The sequence below is a fragment of the Manis pentadactyla genome, chromosome 8, assembly GCF_030020395.1.
Source record: "Manis pentadactyla isolate mManPen7 chromosome 8, mManPen7.hap1, whole genome shotgun sequence".
NCBI lineage: Eukaryota > Metazoa > Chordata > Mammalia > Pholidota > Manidae > Manis > Manis pentadactyla.
The window spans coordinates 58777880-58805278 of NC_080026.1; the positions used below are offsets into that span (position 1 = coordinate 58777880).

Below are 27399 nucleotides of genomic sequence, written 5' to 3' on the forward strand. Positions count from 1 at the left end.
CTCCTGAAGCATATTTTCTCGTAAACTGAATATCAAATTTGTCCTTGTCTGAGGGTAGTGGGTGCCAAAGAAGACAATTCCCTTTTTATAAAATATGAAAAAAAGAACACCACAGAAAGTAATTGTCTACATTGATTCTCTGAAAAAGCATGGCCCTAATATTTGGACTTATTTCTGTCCAGACATTTCTTTAGGGCACTAGCATGATCTGGATCAGTTATATTGCTTCCCAGCTCTGTCAGTTCATACTGGACCCAGAGTTTAGAAGACTCAGAAAATATAAGGCTAGAAGCCTATGTGATGCTTCCTCTCTTAAATCTCTGTTGTGCACAGCACATGTCTTTAAATGGGCATCCTTCCATAGCTGTGATCTCTGACAAGGTCTGAAGTGCTCACTAGCCACGTCATTGAGGCAAAAGTCTCCCTGGGCCGGAGGAGGCTGTTGGGTGTGAGGCGGCACTTATATTTGGGGCCTGGGTGCATCTGGGCATTTGTAATTTCTGAAATGGGCCCTCTCAATTGTGTAGCTTATTTAAATGTGTTCAGAATGAAATTCATTTTGGGCAAGGTCTGTGGTTGAGTGTTGTTAGTTTCTTTTATAGATTATGTTTGAAAAATAATGAAATGCACAGAACTTAGAAAACCAACCATAAGATGCTATAAATTCCCATAGAAGATGATCCTCCATGAGAATCAGTCACATCCCAGAGGCACCCCTGTGGGCAGTGTGGGGGCTAAGATTCAAGTACCCTTTCTCCTCACTTCTGCTCCTTCAGTCTTACCCTCCAGAGGTCAAAACTGTGACTAACTGGGAGGCTAAAATTCTGTACTGTATGTGCTAACTTTGATTAATAAGACAGCTAAGCTCCACCACCGAGTAGGGAAACATGCTCCTGGGCCTTCTTGGTACAGCACAGCCCTGGGAGGGCAATGGTAGAGACAGCAAAACTCAGACCCTGGGCTCTAGGGCAGGGTCTGGAGTCAGAAGTGAACTAGCACCCTGGTGGGGTTACCAAAGCCCCCGCTTTTAGGAGTTTTTCCCATGGTTGGCTCAATGGACCATGGGCAGCAGAGTCAGTGGCCTGTAGTGAGCTCTGCCTGGGTCATACAGACCTTGGTTTTGGGTCCCATCTGTGTAACTCTTCGGGTTTCTTGTCACGTTTCCTCTTAGCTCTATTCTTAGCTGTGACTTTAGACCCATTTCTATACAGAAGCCTAAATTAATCCCTGCTCTTTGCACTAAGCCTACCCCCTTTATCCTTCCAGCTCTGCTCAGTCATGTGGTTTCCATGGGGGATGGGGGGCAGGAGTGTGAAAACCCAGAACTGTGAAGGGAGAAACGCACTGCTTCAGGTTTCCCAACCCCACTTGCTGCTTAAGCCCAAAGCACCACCAGAGAAGCCCGGATATGGATAGAGAAGCCATGCATATTCTTTTAATTATTTTAACATCTTTCTCCAGAATCTTTAAGGACAAGATCAATAGTAGATAATTTTAGATGAGTCTGGTGAACTGAGGTTAAGATGCTGTTTCTCCTGAAATGCCTTAACTGTTCAGAATGGTTGAGGAACGTCAAGCTTGCCTCAGTTACTCATAAATTAGCACTTGGCAGGTATACAAGGATCTGTTTATTGCTCCATCTAGGCTGTAAGATCGTTTTAAATGAATACAGATTCATAGGAAGTTGTAAAAATAATACACAGAGAACCCAGGCAGCCTTCACTTAATTTTCTCCAACAGTTACATATGAGGTAACTACCGGACAATTTCAAAACTAGGACACTGGCATTGGTCCAGCGTGTCTGCATCGAGCCGCGTCATTTTATCATATGTGTACATTCATGTAACCACACCCCTATCCACACGTGCAGTTGTTTTTATCAGCACAAATGCATCTCTTGTGCTACCGCTTTCTGGTCATGCCTGTCCTCTATCGCCCCTCAGCAACCTTAAATCCTGGCAGCCACTGATCTGTTTTTCATCTCTATCATTTTGTCATTTAGATAATGTTCTATAAATGGAATCATAGAATATGTGACTTTTGGAGATTGGCCTTTTTTACTCAGAATAATGTCACTAAGATCCATCCAACTTATTGCACATATTAATAGTATGTTCCTTTCAATTTCTGAGTTGTACTCCATGATATGGATGGACCAGGGCTTCTTTAACCATCAACCATTTGCCTATTGAGGCAAGTATGGTTGTTATTTGTTTAGGGCCATATAAAGAAGACTATTTACATTTAATGTAATTATTAAAACATTAGGACAAAAGTCTGCCTATTTGTTTCCTATTTTTTCCCTATTGTTCATTTCTCTGTTCTCTTTTTCTTGACTACCACTACTGAAAGATTCATTAAAATTCCATTTTGATTTATCTGTAGCACTTCTGAGCATATTTCTTTGCATTTTTTACATAACTTTTAGTTGCCTAAGATAGTGAATTATACATACCTAACTTATCACAGGTGACTGGTATTAAGATTTTGCCAGTTTGAGTGAAGTGTAGAGACTGTAAGTCTTTAAAATCTTAAAGTCTTATTTTAAATCTTTACTTCATCTATAATTTATATCTATCATTTCTTCTATATGCATTAAAAAAAAAGACACACCAAACATCTTCCCAAAGTCATTTCACGCACAGATGGTCTAAAGCAAAAAGAGAGGCAAAGTGAATTTAAGAAGCAAGTCAGTGGCTTGGCCAGCACCAGAGCTCCTGACTTCCAGAATATTCTCCTTGCCACTCTCTTCTCCTAACTGAGAGGTTTTCTTCTTCGGAGGTGTTTTTTCTTGTTAGCTGATTAGTCTTCACATTTTTGCTATACAGTGCCCTAGGGATGGTGAGCGTATCCTAGGGATGGAGACACAAGAGGCTGAGCAATTCTTCCAGGTCACAGAGGGGAAACACAACAAGTATAGAGGTCACACAGGGGTCATCTAGATCATGCTTGGCTTTCAGAGAGGGTGGTCACTGGGTTAGTGTGAATAGGGTTTTTATTCTGTTTGAAGGAACAGAAACCCCATGATTTTCCTATCAAGTGTTTTTAGACTTTAATACAATTTCCAGGAAGTAAAGGTGACTTTGGTATTTTAGAGCATGAAGGAAAACATCTACACCAAACCTCTTCCTTGACAGTAGAAAGGGACTCCTAAGTGATCCCTGTTTCTGGTCTGCACTTCATCCTGCTGCCAGGTGTCCTGCCTGACAAGCTGTGTGATGTGAATGTATCCTGTGACAAATCAAAGCCCCCTGCCCATTTATTTCTCAATCCCAGTGAAGTTCAATGCACTTAAAAGCCCTTCCTAAAACAGCTTTAAGAATGCAAGCATAGTAAAGTACCTAGATCAAGGATGGTGAATAAATGTCATCTTACATGCCAACTACTCATTTGCCAGTGAATCCACAAGAGGCTCCTGGAGAAGGATTGGGGGGACCAAGCCCAGTGGGGATGTGTGCTGTGCTGGAGCAGGAGGGCGAGCAAGGGGAAATCCAGGGTCTAGACCAGATCCTTCCTAAGGGCACAGAGAGATCTTTGTTCTTAACTCCTGCTCTTTGCTGAACCTTTTGAATGACTAAGCAGGGAATGCTAAATCCAAAGATAAAGAAGATGGGCAGTGTCTGGATAACCAGCCACCACTCTCTGTGTGGATCATATGCCCTTGCATGGCTTCTGGACTTTTTGGGTCAGAGATGAAGTAGCTGAAGGAGCAGGATGGCTACCTTAGGGACATGTTCAAGGCCCAACATACCAGTAGTGGCTCCTGAGCCCAAGGCATGACATTCCATGCACTTCACAGGCAAGACTGCACCATTCATCTTAGGAAAGGCTTCTGATGAATCATTTTAGACATTAAATGAAGGAAAAACTCAATAGTGGCAAGGATGTAGTGAAACAGGCTCTTTAATATATTACTGGTGGATACATAAATGTCTATAAACTTTTTAGAAGCTACCTGATAGCCTGTATCCAAAAGTATTTTTTAAAAACACTCTTTAACACAGTATTTGCTATTATGAAATTATACCAAGGAAATACTGCAAAATGTTTTAAAAATCTTGATCATACAGGCTGTCATTATGATACTATTTCTATTAGTGGAAAGCTGGAAATAACTTAAATGTCCACCAGTAACTTATAGTTCTACATATCCACATCTGTCTTGCAGATGTCTTGTGTTATGGTTATGAAGGCCATGTAACAACATGAGTTCAAAGCAGGATAAAAATGACATGAATTCTGTAATTTTAACTACATACAAAAATATACACAGAAAAATAACTAGTAAGGAAATCTGTCAATATTATAGTTGACTTATACTGTAGAATTGTGATGCTTTCAACTGTTATATTTAAAACTATGTTATGGTTTTGTTACTTTTATAATGGAAAACATTTAATTAAGGGAATAACTGCAAAGGGAATTTTGAATCCCTAACTTCAGAGATTTTATAAATATAACAGAGTTGTCACAACTGAGCATTGCAAAGGAGAGTAAGCAGTGAGGGTGAAGAAATGAAGCGTGCAGTCCGCTATGGTTTATAACATAAAAGAGAAATAAGCTAGTCCCGCAGAAGAGGTGGATATTTCTTAGTGCTTTTCCACTGACCACTATAAAACTTACCACCAATGCAGAAAAACTTTAATTAAAAAAAACAACAATAAAACAAACTTCCCTAAAGGTTTCTTCCTGTACCCCCTTAGGCAGTATGAAGGTGTGAGTGAGAGGTACAGAGAAGATTCTCAGCTCCTGGGAGGACTGGCTCTACCACAGTCATCCTGCCAAAATATCTAATGGGACTAGGGACACTGTCCAAAGCAGTATTTCAGCTTTGAGACACACCAAGCCCCAGTTCTTAGAGAAAGCTGATTGCTGTTGAGTGCTCGCTTGGTGTGCTATCTGCTGAGATGCAAACAGCCTTTAGAGTGGAGGCTGGTGTTATTCTCATTTCACAAGTGCCCAACTCCAGAATCTCTGGCTCTTCTCTATGCCAGGCCATCCCTGCACACCACTTGGCCCCAGTCTCCCAACCTCCTCAGACCATGACACTTTGTCCTGCCTTCTTTCAACTGGTCTTCCCTCTGGGCAGCACAGAGCAAGTCAAGCTTTCCCTCATTGGTCCAGTTTCTGCACCCAGCACACCTAGCACAATGCCTAGTGAGGCATTTATTTTGTGACTGCACCAACCCACAGAGGTACCCATTTTCTCCTTACTCCCACAGGGGTCAGGAAAAACACTGGATGTAATAAGATGGGAGTGCAACTTCCTTCATTCACAGCCAGTCAAGGGCCTGCAGGTTTAGTCGGGAAACCCCTAGGGCAACTTATGCAAGCACAGATAAAAGACAGGTAATGCTTTGAATCTAAGATGTTGCCTGCCAGTACTTAATGATAATATCTGTCCATCTCTATGGCCCTATTTTGTCCTCTTTCCAAGACTAAATGTCCATCTGCCCTCTTCCCAACCCATGTTTTGAGATCCCTGACCTTTGTAGTCCTGAGCCAAAACATTCCCATAGAATAAACTCCACATTTGGGAGCTGGCAGGTGGTCATGAAACATGTGATAATGAGACCAAGGGTGTGCTGGCCTTGGTCCCTGCCTGGGTGTGGGTTGCAGGCAAGAGAAGTGAGATGAAGGGCCCCCTTCTAACTCACTGTGCCTTGATGTGTGGGTATGTGCATGCAGAGAAGACAGAAACATGGAATGGCAAAAACTAGAAGCCTTCAGTCAACAAAATCACAAGCCAAGGAGGTAGGGAAAGGTATTTTATGGGCTTGGCTGGTGGAGCTATTTCAGGAAGGGGGAATCCCTCAAGTGCCTGTGGATGTAGCTACTGCCATCTTCTCTCCCTCCTTTTTCCCTTTCTGCCTCAAGGTCAGGGTCCAGGTCACCTCCAAGCTTCCTGGGACTCCTTGGCCATGGAGTTGGGTGAGATCAAACTGGAAAAGTTGGCCTTTCTCGGCGTTGGCATGGCCATGCCCTTGATTCTGTTCAGCTTGTCTCGGGCCTGTTGGCATTTTCTCAGGCAAGGCCCACACAGGTCCTTCTCCTCCACCAGGTAGAGGTTGTCCAGCCTCTTGATGGAATCTATGAATGTGTCTGACCCTTCTGCCTTTGGAAAGGGGTTTCGCTTTGTGTTGAGCTTCTTCAGCTTGGGGAGCTTGGAGATACTTTTGGGGATGCTGCTGAGCAGGTTGTCATGGAGGCCCACCTCGTGGAGCTCCTTCAGGGTGCCCAGCGTAGTGGGCACGCTGTCCAGGTGGTTCAAGCCTAAGTTCATGGTGCGGATGTTCTTGAGCTGATTGAGCTCCACAGGGAGCCCACTGGTGGTCAGCCTGTTGTTACTGACGTTGAGGTAGAGCAGGGTGGTCATCTGGCCAATGGACTCGGGGAGCTTGTCAATGTAGTTGCTGTGCAGGTCCAGCCACCGCAGGTTCTGGAACTTGGAGATTGAGTCAGGGATCTTCCTGATCATATTCCGGCTAAGATCCAGCTCATCTATGTCACTGAATCGCAAAATACACTTGGGAAAGGTGGTAATTCCCATCTTACTCAAATCAAGGCGTTTTCTCCCATCAAATGTGATTTTGATACAATTCTTGGCCACACTGAGGGTGATCTTCTTGCCTTTGGGGCCTTTGCCACCTTTAGCCATGTTTCTTTAGATGTTTGAGGAGGGTTATTTTGTTTAGTTGGTGATCAGTTTTAGGAAAGTCACATGAAACTGCTAGAAGATGGACTCTGATAAGAAAAGAAAAAGTATCTAGTTAGAAGATGATCTCAGGGTCCTGGACTCCCCCCAGATTATGATGCTTTACCCTCTAATAGTTAAAAGGAGAGAAAGAGGAGTATGGAAAGAAACTCAGGTGTCCGTGGATGGAACCCAGCCAAAGATCTTCAGCAAATTGAATGCCCTCTTCAGACCTCAGTATTCTCAGATGTAAAATGGGCAGCAGGTTGGGCTGAGGGATGCTCAGTGCCCTCTGGCTGTGCCATTCCCTTAGCCATCTCTCCATTGTTCTGGACTTTCACATGTCCCTCCTCCCCCAAAAGATATGTGTGCACATGTGAGTGTACACATGCATGTGTGTCTTCTTGGATACCTGCCACTTCCCAGACCTTCACATAAATCTGGTATTTTTTTAGCTTTCTCCATGAGTGCCTAGGATGGGGCTGCTGAGTCCTTAAACTCAACACAGCCTGGATGAATATGAGGGAATCAGATGGGAGTTAAGAATGACTTGTGTATTTCACCTCTCCAGCCTCCCAGAGGAACTAGTCAGGGCTTGGCTTCTGTAACCTCAGGGCCACAAGAAAGTCAAGCTCAATCCATAAGCAAGAGGATGTCCCTACACCATGTCCGTGAGTGCAGAGGGAGCCAGAGTTGAACCTGCCAGAACTTACAAGAGAATTATGCCTTTTCTACCTCCTCCCTCCTTCCCTTCCTCCCCTCACATCCTTAACACTGCAATTCAACTGTAGACATCTCTCCACCCACAGGTGTGATAATAGTTCTGACTGCTGGATAGAGAAGTAAAATATACAGAGTGATGGCTAGATTCTGGTCTTGGTAGGCTTGGTATAAAAGCTCACTTCTACCATGAATGATTTTTTTAAAGATTCAATGCCTAAGTTTCCTCATTTGTGAAAACAGCCTCCTTATAGGGCTCTCAGGGAATGTAAACTACCTGAACTATAAAGTGCTTATGACAGTGCCGGGCACAGAATAAGAGCTTGAGTAATATTAACTATTAATTGTTATTGTCAGGAACTTTCCATATGCTGATTTTAATCCTTGACAATAAAGTAAGATCTGTAGGATTATCCCCATTATAAAGAGAGGAGGCTCTGGAGTGAAAAAGTTCTACGGCAAGGAAGCAGATGTTAGCTATCTTGTCGTATTCTAGAGCCTCTTTTCTAAAACTCAGTGCTTCAAGCTTGCTGATTTTCTGTCTTGGACCAAGCTCCAACACCAGAGAGAAGCGTGCTGTCAGGAGACAAAAGCCTGCACTGCTCCTGTCTCCCCATGGGAGTGGGCGGGAGACAGGCTGTGTGGTTTCTGCACGTCATCACTCAGGCTGTTTATCAGGAGCCAAGTTTATATAACACATGATGCACCACCTGCTATCGGGCTATACGAGCTTATCATCACATTTTCCTCAATAATCCTCAGAGTCAGAGAGCAGTGGCGAAAAATTGTCTGCCACATACTAAATAAATCACAGCATTGCCCCTCCTAGCTGAAGGTCAGAAGGTCCCACCCTGTGCAAGTCCTACAGGATCAGAGCCTCCCAGGATGGATAGAGTCTGCATAGCAAACCAGAGTAAATCTCAGCTCTCAGCAGCATTAATGTTCCTTCAAGCAGGCCTTGTACCCCGAACGTAGCCTTTGGCAACCACATTCAGGCACAGGTGGCTGGTTACAAAGACAAAACGATGCTCACTGGTATTAAAGGTTCTATTATCATGCAGCTCTGAGAAACCAGTGGGGATAAAGCAGCTTAAAAGTGAAAACTGGGCTCCAGTCATAGCTGGGATGGAGTAAGTGCACTCTGAGCGGTCCCACCCATTGAATGTCACAAAGGGTGCAGGACAGAACATAATGGGGCAGCTATCTGAGTACTCTGAAGATAAATAGTACCAGACAGCCTGGAGAAGTAACTCAAAAGTAAGACCAACTCTGCACCAGTGGTGACAGGAAGCTTTCCAAGAAAAGCCTCTCTCTGACCAATGATCAAGAAAGGGGGCCTTCCTGGTCAGGGAGAGTGAGGGAGAGCTCCTGGTTTTTCCCGATTTGTTTTTTCCATTCTCTCCTGCCTCAGCCCCAGGCGGGCCTGTATCACTGGAGGAGGCCAGGCAGGCACCTACAACTCTGAGAGGGGACAGCCATGGTTCCTGACCAAACTCTGGTCCCAAGAGCATGAAGTCTGCTTTTTCCTCACTATCCTACTGCCACTTGGCCCTGAAGGCAGAAACAGTGGCAGGAAGTATACAGCACATTTAGAAAGCAAAACTCCTAAAGATCAAGGAGGTGGAGCCACTCCTGGGAACCACAAAGTACTGGGGAGATTGCAAAGAGGAGGGAATTTACTAAACTTGTGTATGAACTCCAGGGTGTGCCCTGAGCTGCCTGTGTGTAGAAAAAACCCTGAACAGGGTCGTCAGTGCCTAATCCCAAACCCTGAGCCCAAAGGCTTTGAGAACTGAGCTAAGAGACCACTGTGCAGGTTCCAGACTGGCACCCGGGTGGCGACAGGAAGGACTGATTTGATGAATAACACTGTAAATTTTTTGAAAACTGAACGAATATTAGAACCACAGAATCTACAGAAGTTATGTCAGAACTTGCAGCCTGTGATTGCCTACTAAGAAAGAAACCAATATCAATATAGACACATGTCCTGGAAGAAGGAGGAGAAAAAGAACTATAGTGCAGAAAATATGTTTGAAAGAAAAATGGGTTAAAAACTCCCCAACAGTAGGAAAAACATAAAAATTACAGATGAAAGAAGTCCATTGAACTCCAAACAGGATAAATAATCTCAAAGAAATCCACACTCAGACATAATCAAACTGCTCAAAATCAAAGAAAAAAACTTATCAGAGAAAAATGACACATAACCTACAAGGATCCAACTATGTAAATAAATCCAGGTTTCTCGTTAGAAACCATGGAAGCCAGAGGTACTGGAGAAAGATGTGCTGAAAGAAAAGAAGGGTCACCAGACAGTGAATGCCGGCATCCTTGATGAATGAAAGCCAAGCGAAGACATTTTCAGATGAATGAAAAATAAAAGGATTTGCCCCTAGGTTTGCTGCTATAAAAGGAGTTTTTTAAAGGAATTTCTTCAGATGAAAGGGAAACGATAATGGAGAGAAACTTGGACTTGAGAATAAAGGGAAGAGCAATGGAAATGATAAATTTTGGGGAAAAATAGACTATTTTTCTCTAAGTTCTTTAAATATAAGTGACAGTTGAAAGCAAAATTTATCACTGTCTGATGGGGTTTTTATGTATGTAGATGAAATACATAAGACAACTAGATGATGGGGGAAGTTAATGGGGCCTGTAGGGTAGGTAAGCCTTTTACATTGCTTTTGAAGGGGTAAATTAAATCTAAGTAGGCTGTGGAAAGTTAAGTTTGTGTATTTTAATCTCCAGAGCAATCACTCAAACAATATATAAAGAGACATAGTTAAACACTAAGTATATAAATTAAAATGAAATAGTAAGAAAAAAAGTTAAAAAAATCTACAAGAAAACAGGGAAAGGGAAATGGAACAGAAAATAACTATTAAAATGGCAAACCTAAATACAAACAAGAACACTTACATCAAATGAAAATAACTTAAACACATCAATTAAGAACATAATTATCAAAATAGATAATACAAAAGACCCAATTATATGCTATCTATAAGAAGTTCACTTTAAATAAACTAAAGGAAGTTAAACTAAAAGCTTGGAAAAGGACATACTATGCAAACACTAAAGGAAAACTGTAGTGTCTTTATTAATATCAGAGTATTTTTCAGAGCATGAATATTTACCTGCAATTTAGGAGAATGCTACATAATGATAAAAGGGGAACCCCTTACCAAGAAAATATAAAAATCCTAAATGTCTATGTACTTAACAACAGAGCTTTAATATACATGAAGCAAAAATGGATAAAATTGAAAGAAGTGGACAAATCTGTAATATAGATTGGTGATTTATTTATAAAATATATGTTATTATTCTAATAGAATTGGAGACATCAATACTTATCTCTCATTAATCAATAGTACAAATCGAGTCAGCAAGGAACAGGGTTTCTCAGCCTTGCCTCTACTGACTTTTTGGGCCAGATAATTCTTTATTGTTTGTTGTGATGGGCAGAAGGCCTGTCCTGTGAATTGAAGGATGTTTAGTAGCAGAAGGCCAGAAGATTCTACCCAATAAGTGCTAGTAATTCTCCACATTGGCAGCTGTTCACTGGGGGGCAAAATTACCCACAGATGAGAACCACAGATAGAGAAGAACTGAACATTGCCATCAATCAACTGGATCTAATTGTTGGCCCATAAAACACTCTACCCAGCAACAAAATACCCATTCTTTTCAAGTGTATATGTAACATTCACAAATATAGACTACGGTCTTGGTTATGAAACAAACCTTAGCAAATATAAGCGAATTGAAATCATACAAAGGATGTTCTCTGTAAATAATAGAATTAAATTAGAAATTGGTATCAGAATGATAACTGGAGATTCTCCATATAATTAACAATTAAACAACATACTAAAAATAATCCATGAACCAAAGAAATCTCAAGGGAAATTAAAAGATTTTTTGAACTAAACAAAAATGAAAATAGAAACATATCAAAACTTATGGTATGCAACTAAGTAAGTGATTAGAGGGAAATTTATAGCTTTCAGTGCTCATATTAGGAACATTTTAAAAAGTAAGAATAATCTAAAATCAGTCATATTATCTTCCACTTTAAGAAACTAGTAAAGAAGAGCAAAATAAACCTAAATAAAAGCATGTGCAAGGAGAAAATAATAAGAACAAGAGCAGAAATCAATAAAATTGAAAGGAGAGCATCAATGAAGCTAAAAACTGGTTATTTTTAGGATTAATAAAACTGATAAATCTCTTGATAAACTAACAATGGAAAAGAGATAAGACACAGTAACTAAAGTGAGGATGTGACTAAAACCCCACAGACACTAAAAGGATGATAACGGAGAAACAATGAACTTCTCAACAAATGATAATGGAATAATTGGTTACCCATATGTAAAAATTGAATAGCAACCTAAAGAAATTAACTCAGATTAACTCAAAACGACTCACAAATATAAAATGTAAAACCATAAAACTTCTAAAAAAGTAAGAGAAAATCTTTATGACCTTGAGTTAGGCAACAGTAGAATCCATAAAAGAAAATATTGACAAATTGGACTTCAACCAAAATTAAATATTTTGCTATATAAAAGAAAAACTATTGAGAGTGAAAAGACAAGCTACAGAATGGAAGAAAATATTTTCAAATCACATATCCAACAAAAGACAAGTATCCAGAATCTATAAAGAACCCAAGATCAATAGTAGGAAAGCAAACAATACAAACAAACAAAAAATGCCCAAACAAGAGCATTAGCAAGACATTTCACCATAGAAGTTATGTGGTTGGCAAATAAGCCCACAAAAACTTGGTCAACATCTTCAGTTACTAGAGAAATGCAAATTAAAATCAGTCAGATACTACTGTACAGTTATTAGAATGTCTAAAATAAACACAAAGCAAAACATAACATAACAACTGACATAATGTAAAGTTCTGGCAAGGGTGTGGAGTAACTAGAGCTCTCTTGTGTTGCTGACTGGAATTCAAAATGCTACAATCTGAAAAAATCTGACAAATTCTTATAAAAGTCAGCATATACTTATCATATGAATGAGTTCCCCAACTAAGATTTACACTAGAAAAGTAAAAATGTATTATCATACAAAAACCTGTTCACATGGGTTTATAGCTGCTCTATTCATAATTGCTAAAAACAGAAGAAAAGGAGTCTTTCAGTGGGTGGATGGATAAAGAAATTGTGGCATATCCTTGTAATAGAATACTTCTGAGCATAAAGAGGATGGATCTATTGATATTTGCAACAACTTGGATGAATCTCAAAGCATTTTGCCGAGTAAAAGAAGTCCATCTCAAAAGTCTACATAATGAATGAGTCCATTTATATGACATTCTGGAAAAGCCACAACAATAGGTACAGAAAACAGATCGATGGTAGGTGGGGGATTAGGGGTGGGGAAGGTCTGACTACAAGGAAGTAACATGACTTAACTTGCTGAGGTGCTGGCACTGCCTGTGTTCTGACTATGGTGGTGGTTTACGTGAAGCTGTACATATGTCAGAGCTCAGAGAACTATACATAAAAGGGCAATTTTACTGTAGCTAAACTAAAACTTTTTTTATTTAAAAATATTTGGGGTTCAATATTCTGTTTCTGTCCATCTCACCATGGCTGGTTGTTCAGTCTGGCTTGAAAGTCTAGTATTTTTATGTTCCCACTCACCCCTGTTCTGCCTGATAAAGGACATTTAAATAGGTGCCATGTGGGCACTGCTGTGGTGCATATGCATGTCACACATGTGCACACTGTAGGGAACCACTATGCACAAAGTGACGTGTCTGAAAAACTGTCCTACTGCACTTGAGTTAAAATCTTTATTAAAAAAAAAAAACGATGGACTGAGGTCAGGGGAGTCTGTATTCTGTCTGACCTTAGGTTTTATCAATGACTTCTCCACATAATAGGGTTCAGGTTTAGCAAGTAGAATTATGAGATGCCCAGTTAAATTTGAGCTTCAGATAAACAATGGGTAATTTTGAGTATACATAGATCCCAAACATTGAATAATTCTGCATTTTATTTGGCAACTCTATCCCATAGCCTGAAAAATGGTAAGATTTTCTTTGTCCATGATCCTTATTAGTCCTTTGGGATTAGTTTAGGCCAAGTACAACTGCTTTTTCTGCATTCATTCACTTGCTCATTTAGTAAGTATATTAAAAGCTTATTACATACCAAGCCTCTGTGTTACACAGGTGAGCAATAAATAGGGCCAGTTTCAAGCTCAAATGGCTACAATCTAGATTTGTTACTGTTTCTGGCCACCAGATTCCCTTGGGCACACAAAAGCCCGAGCTGTCTTTTGTATTATGTATAAAATAAAGTTCAGCTCAAGGAGGGCAAACACACCAAGCATGGGTTAGAGGGGCCCTGGATGGGAAGGGTCCTTCCGGTAGACTGAAGACCCAGCAGGTTGGGCCCAGCTGAGCCTGCTCCCTGCAGCCCGCCCATACTGGATAAGCCATGCCCCAGCTCTGACGAATGATGGGGAGGAAGCAGCATAGAGCTGTCTACAGAGTACTTATCCCTAGGAGCTTCCATCCAACAGGCCCTTTGGCTCTGAGCCTGCTCGTTAATCACCTGCAAGGCAAAGTAGGGGCTGGCCGGGGTAATGCACTTCACCTCCTCCCCAACAGGTCTGGGTCCCCAGAGAGTCCCAGGCCAGATGAAGCACGATCTGCCCCCACCCACTTCCTGCTTCTCCTCACCTTAACTGGCTGACACCTTTGCTCTTGGACATGAAGGGCAAGGGGTGTTGTGTTGCCCAGGGTCTATCCTGACCCTCTAAGCTGCTGAGTGCCACTAGAAGCAGACAGTGCCAGGATCCCCCACAGACCAGGGACAGCCCTTCTCTCACTCAACTAGGAATGGTCAGCATTCTGCCCAGGTTTGTGCATCAAATAAGAGAGTAAGTATTGGCAAAGGAAGTGTGAAACAGATCTTTTGATACAACAAAAATTGACCAGATGGCCTGTTATTACTAATTCATAAAATCCTTAAATGTCAGAGTAGGACCAATCCACACAAAGAAGTTGGCAGTTATATAAGGAGATGTAAATGGATAAACAGATAGATGGATAGATGGACAGACAGATGGACGGATGGACAGATGGATGGATGGATACACAAATAATAGATTTCATTTCACATGAACAGCTTAGAGCCCAGATATGAGAAGTTTCTAGATGTACTGTATCTTTTTGTGTTATACAATCAGTTTTTATACTTTGGAAAAACTGGACCAGTTGGTTTGACTTTAATTTCTAATTAATTTTTCTATCCAGCCATTGTGAATCAAACAGCATGGTGGGACACCCCATGGATATCTAAATTAAAAATGTAATGGCAACCTACATTTTAATGCCATCAAAATATTTGTGAGCATTTTCAGTTGTAAGATTGCTATCATCTCTGTGATAATAGAATTTATTTGGTGCTTCACACCCCTGTGTCTTTGTATTTTTAAGTAGGACTAACATTTTTTTTCAAGAGGTTTTTTTTTATTGAAGTATAGTTGATATACAATATTATATTAGTTTCAAGTGTAAACCATAGTGATTCGAAGGTTATCTACATTATTAAATGTTCAATGTAGTTACTGTCAACATAGGAAGATGTTACAGAACTATTGATTATATTCTCTATGTTGTATATTCATCTCTGTGCCAAATTTATATTATGATTGAGATTTTGTGCCTCTTCATCCCGTTCACCTGTTTCACCACCTGCCCCAACCTCTACCCCATGCCAGTCACTTCTCAATGTCTATGAGTCTATTGCTGTTTGGTCTGTTTTGTTTATAGATCCCACATTTAAGTGAAATCATATTGTATTTGTTTTTTTCCACCTGGCTTATTTCACTCAGCATAATACCCTCTAGGTCCATTCATGTTGTCACAAATGGCAGGATTTCTTCCTTTTTTTATGGCTGAATGACATTCCATTGTGCATATGTACCACATCTTCTTTATCCATTCATCCACTGATGGACACTTTCATTGCTTCCACATCTTGGCCATTGAAAATAATGCAGCAGTAAACATGGGGGTGCATATATCTTTTTGAATCAGAAATTTTGTTTTCTTTGGGTAAATTCCTAGAAGTGGAATTACTGGGTTGTGTGGTATTTCTATTTTTAGTTTTTTGAGGAACCTCCATACTGCTTTCCACAGTGGCTGCACCAATTGACATTCCCACCAACAGTGTAGGAGGGTGCTGGGTGCCCTTTTCTCCACATGCTTGCTTACACTTGTTATTTCTTGTCTCTTGGATAGTGGCCAATCAGACTGGTGTGAGGTGATATCTCACTATGGTTTTGATTTGCATTTCCTTGACGATTATTGATGTGGAACATCTTATCATGTGCCTTTTGGCTATCTGTATGTCTTCTTTGCAAATGTGAAGTAAAACTGACTTTGTCTGTATATATCTGATGCCTAAACATCTTGCTAACATGACCTCACAGTACTTCATTCATTTGGCTGATGCACTGAGACACAGGGTAGACACATGGTAGAACTGAGAGCCCAAAAGTCACTGCTGTTTTACCCTAGCCAGAATTTGGGGCTAAGCTTCATACCATATGGGTAAGAAATATCTTTTGCTTGTGGGCCACCTCTAAAGGGGAAATAATGCAAACTTCCCTCAAGAAACATACTCATTCAAAAGCATTGCATTTATTCTCTCTCCCAACTCTCATGAGACCCATTCATTAGACATGGAACAGGATCACCTCACCTCGCCATGACCTCCCACATGGCTTCAAATTCATCCCTGTAATGACAAGCCACGTGGCAGGTGCAGATGTGGGTGGTCACTGTTCAGGTATCTGTGGAGTGGGCATGTCCAGAACCTCTGCCAGTCCTCCAAAATAGGCACTAAATGTTTGACTTGGGCATAGTCTTCTCTGGGGAGAAGAATTACCACTTGTCACAGTGCCCATTGTGGGCCAGTAACTGTGTGCTCTGCTATTTGCTTTACAGGGTTATCTGGTTTGGGGGAGTATAGACTGATGGGGGCTATAAACACAAAGGGCTTTTATTTTTTCCACTATTGCCCCCAGCTGTGTTTTGCTGAGCCCCTCTTTCCAGTGGGCAGAAGGACAGATTGCCAAGAAGGAGACTAGAGGCAGAAAGGTTTCTGTGGCACTCACAGCAATAGCTCCAGCAGACACTTGGCAGAGTTGGTGGAGAGATGACAATGACAGGCAGGAGAGAGATGCAGACATCAGGAGTGGGGTCTCACAGGGACCTCAGGGCCGTGGGGGTTCTCTGACATTGGTTTCAGAAACACTGTCATATCAAGGGCCACTCAACATCATTCACTCAGGTGATATTGCTATAAAAAGTAAGTGCTGCAAACGTGTGGTCAGACCCTTCTGTATCTCCAGTCTCCGTAACAACTACACAAAGTATCAATCCTATTTTTAAAATAAGAGAATTGAGGTGGAGGGAAGTCAGATGGCTTTCCCAAGGTCACACAGACAGCACACACAGCCACAGCAAACCTACGTGTGTCTGATAAGCTAAGTTACGATCTTTCCACCACGCTCTGCTGCCTCTCTTCTCTTCCTTCTGTTGCTTTGCTCTAGCTGTGAGAGATGCCTCATCCTGTGGGGTGCACTGCCGACCCCAAGTACTCCACAGAGGGGAAGGCATTCTGGAATCCTAGCATTCCCGGGGCAAAAGTCACTTCTATAACAGAAAATTGAGGCTGCCTGCTCCCCACGTCCCCGCAAAGGTATGCTGCCATTCTGGGTCTCCTGTGGGCTCTCCGACTTTGGAACCAAGGAGAGTCATGGAGTCCTCAGCCTCTGGGTGGCCAGACACTCTCTCAGGTCCATTCTAACTTGGCAGTGGGAGCGCCAAGTGCCAGGGAGGTGCAGCGGGACTCACCTGTGTGCAGCTTAAAGGGAAATGAAGTGCCCCCACCCTGGCTGAGGCAGCTGGCCAACTGGATGGAGAGGGGGAAGATATAGCTTTAATCTTTGGCCCAAGTCCCTGTAGGGGTCTGTAATGCAGATGACCTACTGACCTTTTGGAAGGACCACATGCAAACCGGGGTCCCTGAAGGAACCACTTCAGCTTGATTCCATTGTCTGCTCACTGCAGGGGCCAATATGCAGGGAGCTTATATTCCTAGATACATATATGTGTATATATATCTGAATAATATGAATTTTACAGATATTTTAATAGCATTAATGGAGACAATGAGAGAGAGAAACATTTTAAAGGGTACAAATAATGCCACCAGTTGGTTTACTCAGTAGGTGTGTGCCTCACGTGGGCAGTTTTGGCGACAGGACTCTGTCGTTCCTCAGCTCTTCCAGTCCCTGCGGAGCCCCTATGGTGTGAGCTTTGCCACAGTGAATGCAACAAGAGTGTAAAGATACAGGCTTTTAATTCAGCAGAGCCTTGGAAAGTTAGCCCACTGCATTCCCAGATGCTCACCAGAGAAGCAGAGCCCTGTTCTGTCCGGGGCCTGCTGGCTGTGCAGTGGCCCCTCAAGGCTGTATGCAGGCCACCAGAAGTTTGATGTTCACCGTATGGGCTCACTTTAAAATCTAACCCCTGTATGATCCACTTGCACTATGCCCATAGGCCATCTCCATGTGTTGGTCTGATGATGCCTTCCACCCGCGGCCCCCCACATACCCTCTACACCAGTCCTTACAAGCATACTATGCCTTCTTCTCCACAGGGCAACCTCCCATTTGCATTTCATTCATTGTCACAACTGTCCTTTGAGGTAGGAATACTCTTCTCACTCAGAGATAAGGATGCTGAGTTAAGATAAGGCAGCAGGGAGTAGGGTGGTTTATCTAAGCTCACACAACTTGCCTTATTTCAGGGTTTCTGGGTGGGTCATTCTCCTTGTGATGGAAGAACTGTGGCAAGTGTCTACGTGGAAATTATAAGGTTCACTTCATTTGGCAATTATCTGGTTAATTTGATCAACACTCTAAGTACCTTACTGGGACATTCTGCATGTGCAGCTCTGTCTACCCTGAATATTATTTACTTCTCCATGCCACCAGTGTGACTCTGCACATGTGCTGCCTGGGAAGCCGTTATCTGTCAAACTGCCCTCTTCTCCCTGGCGGATAATAAGAATTCAACTTTTATTTGGAGCAAAAGTTCCCAGGGGGTCACATGGCCCAATAACAAAAGATTATGATTTCTTATTGGTTTAATAGCATCTATTTTGTAATTCTGAATATACTCTGTTTTAATTGGATTTGTTAAAGGAACAAAAGGGAATAGGTGTCTTACAATTAAAATAAAATATTAAGATTATTAGTTTAACAGACTAGAAATGCCTTCTTCATCAACTAACACATTCAAAACACACAACCCAACCTCGACTCACGGGAAAGCAGAAGAACTACAGTTAGTCCTGGCACCTTTAACCCCCCAGAGGTGAGCGTTAATTCAATTTCCACCAACATGGTTTACATACTGCAATTGCCAGACAGACATTATTGCATTTTCTCCCCATAGTCACAGCCTCCTTTGCAGATAAGGGACCAGGCTCAGAGAAGTGGCTTGCAGGGTGAAAACCACAGGGCCTGAGGCCAAAGGGCTACCACCCCTCCCCGTTTACCACAGGGTGACCCAGGACAGTCTCCTAAGCCTCACTGAGCTTCAGCTCCTGCTTGTGTAAATGTGATGATAAAGTGGCTACTTCTGAAGGGGACGTGAGGGCAAGGAGGGTTTGGAGGCCTATATTGTGATTTTGTATGTAGGCAGGAGACCAGTGGCACAGATAGGGGAGCATAATTATCATCAACAGTAGAGGAAGGACTCTAGGATTCCAAGGGGATAGTACCCCGGTGCAGGCCCCCACAGCCTAGGGTCCTCACTGACTAGGGCATCTCTGCCCCTCTAGGTACAGACTTCGGATTACTTTATCCTGGAGGACAGGGAGACATGGCTCTTCCAGGGCACAGGTTCCCAGGATTGTAGAGTGCGGGGCCATTCGTCTCAAATGCCCAGTGTAAGAAATACACTCACTGGTCCAAACTTAGTTAAAGAGAACAGCAGAGCGCAGCTTCCGGTCTTGCAAGATCGTGTGTCTGGTAAGCAGCACACTCAGGGCGGTTACAACAAGCAATTTATTCCTTAGCACGCGAGTCCCTCCTCATTGGCTGAGTACTAACAGGGTTCACATTCTTTACTGGACATCACCTAAGCATATTATATCTATATTAGGTCTTTTTTTGCATTTGTCTTAATTTCATTGGCTAGTTTAAAACTTTTTCTGCATTTCTTTTTTTCCAAAGAGATGCACAGCCCTCTCTTTTTTATCTTATCTCCCTCCCTCCTCCCAGCCGTAGTGACTCCCTGGTACATGTTCTTACATGTAGGCTTCTTTTTAATACCCTTTTGTTCAACCATCAATTCCTCTGGGAATAAATCACATTTCATTTTATGCCATTTCTAACACCAGGGGTGTGTGCCTTCTTTCTGCACCATGACCCCATCCGGCCTCAGTGAGATCTGCTGAGGGGTGGACTTGGTGCAGACCCTGGTATACCCTGACACAGTACACTGGAAGGTGCCCCAGTGTGGTCCCCGCTTCTGCTGTTCATAGCCCCCAGCACTGGGGAAAGCTTTGCTGTAAGTCCACCCACCGTTAGACTGTGAAGCACCTTGAAGGGGAGCCCTGGAGACCAACCCTAAGGGAACGGCCAAACCTCCCATGCCATTTTGAATTTATTCATTCATCAGCAAAAAATATGAATTGGGTGACTTCTGTGAGTGAGGTGCTGCCTTATGCAGCAAACAAAATGAAGGACCTGCTCATGTTCTGGAAGGGATGAACAAAAGCAAATGCGTGATGAGTGCCCTGTGGCCATGAGTGCTAGGAAGAGAGTCGGGACAAAAGGACAAAGAAATGGAAAGGGGCTTGGGGAGAGCTGCTCTTTTGGCGAGGGTGACCAGGCAGGACCCGTGAGAAGACATCTGAGCAGAGACTGAAGGAAGTGAGGATCAGGGAGATACAGGGCATTTCAGATAGAGGGAACATCAGGCAGAAAGGCTCTGTGGCAGAGGGGAGGGGAGCAACAGCAAGAGGTGGTGAGGAGGGAAGAAGATGGAAGGATGGGTGGAAGACCAGAGACATAACTGAAAAAATGATGGCAGACATGATCTGGCTTAGTTTTCAAATGATACTCTAGCTGTTGTGAGAAAAATCTTCAGGGCATGTCAAACCAAGGCTGGAAGGCCAGTCCCCACACCTCCCCCAGGGTGCTCGCAGACCGCCTTGCCCTCCCTGCTGGAGCCGGCAGCCTGACCCTGAGGCATCGGTAGGCTCCTGCTTTGTTTTCCTGCTCCTGTGCAGTCTGTTCTCAACACAGCAGCCAGAGAATTTCTGTTGTCACAGCAAATGCCACCATGTTACTCCTTGGCTTACAGCCCTACAGTGTGTCCCATTTCACTGCAGGAAAGTAGGAAGTCCTCTGGTGGCCCATAGCCTACCCCTGGCCTCTCTGAAGGGCTGCCACCACCTGTCCTAACACTCCACATCAGCCGCCCGGCCCAGCCATTCCTCCAACATGCCGGGCAAGCTTCTCCTTATGGCCTTTGCTCCAGCTGCTTCATTCTTCTAGAAGGTTCTTCTGATATTTACTTGACTGACCAGGACACCTTCTTCAAGGTTTTGGTTAAGTTTCACCTTCTCAGTTCAGCTTACCCTGACCCCCAGTTAGTGAGGCAAACTGACCCCAGCACCCATGGATCCATGCTCTGCGTGCTCCCATTGTGTTATCACCCAGATACATTTTATAGTGAACTTATTTGTCGTGCTTATTTTTACTGTGCATCCCGTCCCCTTCCTCCCCCACCAGACTCTGAACACTCAGTGCCTGGCACACAGTAGGCCCTCAGTAGAGTAGCCATTGGTTGAATGAATGAATTTTTAACAAGGTCAGTCCTCATTAAGTCCAGTTCCTGTGTCTTCAGAAAGGGATCAGCTTTGTCTCCAATTTCACAGCTTGTATTCAGCTGCTACATTATCAACTTGACCCATTGTTCTCCTTCCACTTTGAAAAGATTTCTAAAACATGCAGAATAATTTTTAAGGGAGAAGTCTTTCGGGGAAACTTGTCACTTTCACAGCAAATATTTATTGTCACTGAGTGTGGACCCAGTCTCAGGTGCCCCTCGAGGAAAGGAAGGCTTTCCAAAGAGATGCATTTAATGACGTGATGAGTCATTTGTCTATGAGAATAAGTAGCTGGAGGCTGGGAACAGGGTTGGTAGTGTCATGAATGAAGTTGTTTTAATTGGCTTAGGCCAAGGGGAAAGAAAAGTCCCAGAAGTAAGAATGGACTTGTGCAAAGGAGAGAGAGAGGAAGAAGCGAGAGGTTTGAGGAGGCGGCGAGACAGCCCAGGAAGAGAGGGGCATCTGGCAGCCAGGAAGCAAGATGCCACTCCCTTCAGGAAATGAGAGCCAAAGTTTCTGTATAAATAAGTTTATGGCAGTGACATTTAAGATTATAAAAGCAAATGGACACAATTCAATATCTAACAATGGACAATAGATGAAATAATTACAGTGTAGTCATAGAATGAAATAAATGTTAAACAGAAATGAAATCTATTTTTGTGTGTGTGGGTGCCCTTGAAATATTTATTGATTGAATGAACAATAAGTCAATCAGCAGCTGTTTACTTCTAACTTCTTATTAGAGAAGCCAGATACGTGTAATTTACAGTTAGTTAAGTTTTCTGAACTTTCAGTAAAAAGCATTTCTAACTGATAGACTGAATCACACCCTTTTATAGCTTTTTCAGTGAATATCCTAATCAGAAAAGAAAGCTACAAACACACATGCTTTCACACACACATACACACACACACACACACAAAGTTCTACTTCCTTTCCATTTACATGAATTCTGTGAAGTCACTCAAGCCACCCATAAAATGGTGTGTGTGTGTGTGTGTGTGTGTGTGTGTGTGTGTGTGTGTGTAAGAGAGAGATTTAAAATATTGAGCAGATTTTGGGTCAAAGAGGGGAATCTGAGGAAACGTTCCTGGGACAAAGACAAGAAGGGACCACACATGTCTAGGGTTAGAGTTTTGGAGGTGGAAAAGCCTGGCTCATATCCTGACCTCCCACTTTCTCCTAACATGGAAACTTGAACCAGATACGGTCCTTCTCTGAGCCTCAGATTCCTGAGGGCAGTGCAAAGATCCTGTAGAAAAAGCTTGAGAGGTGAGAGGTGATAGATGGCTTTGGTGATGGGATGGCGGCAGTGGGATGGTTGCTAATGGAGAACCTTGATTTGCCTGGTGGCAGGTGCAGGAGGAGGGGGAGGAGCACCCGAGGGGCATCGCTCCCAACTACAGATGTGCACACTCAGCAGAAGGTGGACAGTCTGGTTGTCTGAGGCAGCACACGCTGTACTGAGTGGTCTGCCAGCCTGGCCATGCTCAGCAGTGCTAGACAGGGTGCTGGGTGAGCAGCGTTGGACAGCCATTCTTGTTTCCCTCCAGATACCCGGGATGGAGCAAGCCCTCCATCACACTGGAAACCCTCAGCCAAGGACAGAAGACTGTGATATAAAAACCATGTAGCTCCTTATGTGTGGGTGACTTGCAGTATGGTGCAATGTCAGGGAGAATATTGATTTAAACAGTGGCTAGACTTACTCCATCCAGAGGTGAAGGGCATTGGAAGGACCATGGTCTAATTTTTAAAGGGATATTTTAGATTAAAGGGTGCAAAAGAGTAGTTTTGGGCTCCTTAGTTGTATGTATGACACCTGTCTGTCAAAAATGCTGTCTTCGAATCTTAATTTTTTTTCTGTAGAAATATTTCCTAAATTCAGATTTCCTTTTCCTCTTGAGTCTTTATCAGGCTTACTTGAAGTTATTACTGAAGCATTCAACACCATCACAAGTAAGAGACCCCTTTTCTGATGACTGAGCAACATATGTAATTTGCTAGGAATGTTGTGAACGATGGCCATAAAGGCAGCCTGCACTTCATATAGCATAGGGCAGCTGTTCAGCATTTCCCAAACAGGGGTAGGTGCTCATGAATTAGCCACTTTGCCTGTTCCTTTCCTGTTCTGTAAAAAAATACTCAATAGGAGGCAGTCACATGGGTAGCACAGGATGCAGGAAATTGAGGCAAACAGACCTAGGCTGTACCCCAACCTTTACTTCCAACCTGGTTTTCCTCATGAGTTCAGTTTACTGATCTGCAAAATGGTTAGAAAACTTCAGGCTGTTGTGAAGAGTAAGTGAAATGAGGACCATGAAGTGTCAATTGTGCAGTGGATACTCAATGAATGATAATCTGGCTCCTGCAGTCAGTGCCTCTATGATGGTAAAAAATACTGATAGATTCACCAAATAACACCATATTGATCATCTCCCCCCTCAAATTAGTACCCCCAGGACACTCCTCACTGGTCATTAACCCCAGATATAGGACTTGTGGGACAATCTTTGCTGATTCCCAATCACAAAAGTCTTTGCAACATTTTTACACTCAAATTCCTATTGATAATATTAATAACAATAAAAGAAAAAATGATAATAACTTGTGACAGTGATTATGCTTTTGTCCACTTTTAACCTCTAGAACTGGCTACAGCACAAGCTACTCACTTGTTCATTCACTCATTTGTTCCTTCATTCAGCAATTTCTATTTGAGTCATTCTATGGGTCAGGGTCAGGTCAGAAGAATTCAGTGAGCAAGACAGACATTGTGTTGCTCATGAAACTCCTGTTAGGAGAAAGCAGATCAAGCAATAAAAACAAAACAGAAAGATCTGAGACCACTTCAGGTGTAAATGCTCTGCAAAAAATAAAGCTTGAAGAGGTGAAAGGGAATGTGAGGTGTCAGGAAGAGAATATTAGGGGGCAGCCAATTTAGACTGAGATGGCTGGAGAGTCCTCTCTAAGGTGAACACTAAGAGAGGCCACCAGGAGGATGTGAGAAGGAACAGCCAGTAAGGGGACATATCCAGTGCAAAGTCCTAACGGCAAGGAGAAGCTTGAGTGTTTGAGAGACAGGAGATGCAGGGCGGTTGGGGCAAGGACAACAAGAGAGGGCAAAAGATGAGGCCAGAGAGTTGGGAAGGGGTTGCACGAGGTGGGCCATGTGGCATTTTACAGACATTATAAGGAACTCTTATGACTACTTGATGTATTGATTTTGATTGCCACTGGACAGATGTGGCAACTGAGGCTAAAAAGAGGCCAAGTAGCTTGTCCAAAGTCACAAAGACTACAATTAGGGGTGCCTACATTTTCCTGTTATAGCTGTCAAGGAAATAGGAAAATAGGAGTGTGTTGTGCTATGCTCCATAAAGAGTCTTTCCTTGCAAGGCATAGCCCAGCCTAGGACTTAACCACTTGTTAGTGGGTTCAAGTGTTCAGGATAATTCCTGAAAGGCGTTTGCCTCCAGACTTCTCCAAAGACAGACTGTGCTCCAAACCATATTGAGTTAGGGGTAATCAAGTGGGGTCTGCTGAAGTTTCCCTAATAGACTCTAGCCTCCTGAGTGAATGAGTATCCTCACTGCAGTTTCCCTAGAGGCGTAACTAGTTGGAGTGAAGAAGCAGTTCAGATACTAGTCCCCACCAGCAGTAAAATGCTCAGAGAGACTCTGACTTTAGAGAAAGAATCAAGCCTGACCCCAAACTCCCACTGCCTTGTGTAGCAACCTTCCCAAGCTTGCCTATGGCCGGCACCAAAGAGTACCTGCTGTGTTCCCAGCTAGCTGCACTTCCTGCCTGGGGCTCAGAGCCAGCGTCCTCCTCTCCTATGTAATGCATTAGTTTGAATCTAGGGTTTGCAAATAAAGCACCTCAGGAGAACCGGCTGCTTACTCAAAGGAGGAAAGAGAAAAGCAAAGTTTAAAGAGTTTGTTGTATGACAAAATTGAAGTAAATCAATAAATGCACAGCAACCACACCACCAGAGAAAAACTTACCCTGCTCATTCCAGTTCCTCCTGCTCAGCTGTGAAACTCTGTCACCAGGCAACAAGAGACTTGAAACCTGGAGTTAATTAGCATAAGCTTGACGCTGGCCTGCTAGGTGAAAGAACACAGCTGAAAGGGTGTCCAGGACATGCCAGCTTCCCAGCCTGGGCCTGGGCTCTCTGGGCTGGCCAAGGTGGGCTTTGTCCTTTGTCCCCTGTGGTGCTGTGGGGAGGGTCATAGTACCAGGGCAGAGCCTGCTTCCCATGGCAACTGCTGGAAATGGACATTGCCAAAAGAGGGAAAAAAGCCATGTTTGCTTCTTTTTTTTTTAATTTTGGTATCATTAATCTACAATTATATTAGCAACATTATGTTTGCCAGACTCCCCCCATCATCAAGTCCCCACCACATGCCCCATTACAGTCACTGTCCATCAGCGTAGTAAGATGCTATAGAATCACTACTTGTCTTCTCTGTGTTATACTGCCTTCCCTGTGTCCCCCACCACACATTATGTCTGCTAATCATAATGCCCCTTTTCCCCCTTGTCCCTCCCTTCCCACCCATCCTCCCCAGTCCCTTTCCCTTTGGTAAATGTTAGTCCATTCTTCGGTTCTGGGATTCTGCTGCTGTTTTGTTCCTTCAGTTTTTTTTCTTTGTTCTTATACTCCACAGATGAGTGAAATCATTTGATACTTGTCTTTTTCCACCTGGCTTATTTCACTGAGCATAATATCCTCTAGCTCCATCCATGTTGTTGCAAATGGTAGGGTTTATTTTCTTCTTATGGATGAGTAATATTCCATTGTGTATATGTACCGCATCTTCTTTATCCATTCATCTACGAATGGACACTTAGGTTGCTTCCATTTCGTGGCTATTGTAAATAGTGCTGTGAAAAACATAGGGGTGCATCTGTCTTTTTCAAACTGGGCTCCTGAATTCTTAGGCTAAACTCCTAGAAGTGGAATTCCTGGGTCAAATGGTATTTCTATTTTGAGCTTTTTGAGGAACCTCCATACTGCTTTCCACAATGGTTGAACTAGTTTACATTCCCACCAGCAGTGTAGGAGGGTTTCCCTTTCTCCACATCCTTGCCAACATTTGTTGTTGTTTGTCTTTTGCATGGTGGCCATCCTTACTGGTGTGAGGTGATATCTCATTGTGGTTTTAATTTGCATTTCTCTAATAATGAGGGATGTGGAGTATCTTTTCATGTGCCTGTTGGCCATCTGAATTTCTTCTTTATAGAAGTGTCTGCTCAGATCCTCTGCCTGTTTTTTAAATGGATTATTTGCTTTTTGTTTGTTGAGGTGCATGAGTTCTTTATATATTTTGGATGTCAATCCTTTATCAGACATGTCATTTATGAAAATATTCTCCCATACTGTAGGATGTCATTTTGGTCTATTGATGATGTCCTTTGCTGTACAGAAGCTTTTCAGCTTGATATAGTCCCATTTGTTTATCTTTGCTTTTGTTTCCCTTGCATGGGAGGGATATGTTCATGAAGAAGTTGCTAATGTTTATGTCCAAGAGATTTTTGCCTATGTTTTTTTCTAAGAGTTTTATGGTTTCATGACTTACATTCAGGTGTTTAATCCATTTTGAATTTACTTTTGTGTATAGGGTAAGACAATTATCCAGTTTCATTCTCTTACATGTAGCTGTCCAGTTTTGCCAACACCAGCTGTTGAAGAGGCTGTCATTTCCCCATTGTATATCTGTGGCTCCTTTATCATATATTAATTGGCCATATATGGTTGGCTTAATATCTGGACTCTCTATTCTGTTCCACTGGTCTGTGGGTCTGTTCTTGTGCCCATACCAAATTGTCTTTATTACTGTGGCTTTGTAGTAGAGCTTGAAGTCGGGAAGTATGATTCCCCACTGCTTTATTCTTCCTTCTCAGGATTGCTTTGGCTATTCAGGATCTTTCGTGGTTCCATATGAATTTTAGAACTATTTGTTCCAGTTCGTTGAAGAATGCTGTTGGTATTTTGATAGGGATTGCATTGAATCTG

At 42.7% G+C, this 27399-nt stretch overlaps 2 protein-coding genes across 10 annotated transcripts in view; one reads left to right on the forward strand and one right to left on the reverse strand.

Annotated features, from left to right (window-relative positions):
- WDFY4 (WDFY family member 4) overlaps nt 1-27399 on the forward strand; it is a 314583-nt gene that overhangs the window by 232300 nt on the left and 54884 nt on the right. The window contains exon 48 of one of the 9 annotated variants that reach the window (XM_057505763.1): nt 19316-19676. The exons of the other annotated variants lie outside the window; for them this stretch is intronic. Coding sequence (XP_057361746.1) covers nt 19316-19427 — 112 coding nt within the window. The 3' untranslated portion in view covers nt 19428-19676. Of the gene's footprint in view, nt 1-19315; nt 19677-27399 lie in introns of those variants that run through there. 9 annotated transcript variants of the gene reach the window in all.
- On the reverse strand, nt 955-25556 carry LRRC18 (leucine rich repeat containing 18). The gene is made up of 2 exons (XM_057505764.1): nt 25385-25556; nt 955-6745 (listed from the first exon to the last, which is right to left on the reverse strand). Exon 2 carries the CDS (start codon nt 6657-6659, stop codon nt 5892-5894), a length of 768 nt encoding a protein of 255 aa, XP_057361747.1. The 5' UTR covers nt 6660-6745; nt 25385-25556; the 3' UTR covers nt 955-5891.

Excerpts from the sequence above, each read along its gene's own strand:
- LRRC18 (XM_057505764.1), bottom strand. The coding sequence starts at position 6,659 with ATGGCTAAAGGTGGCAAAGGCCCCAAAGGCAAGAAGATCACCCTCAGT.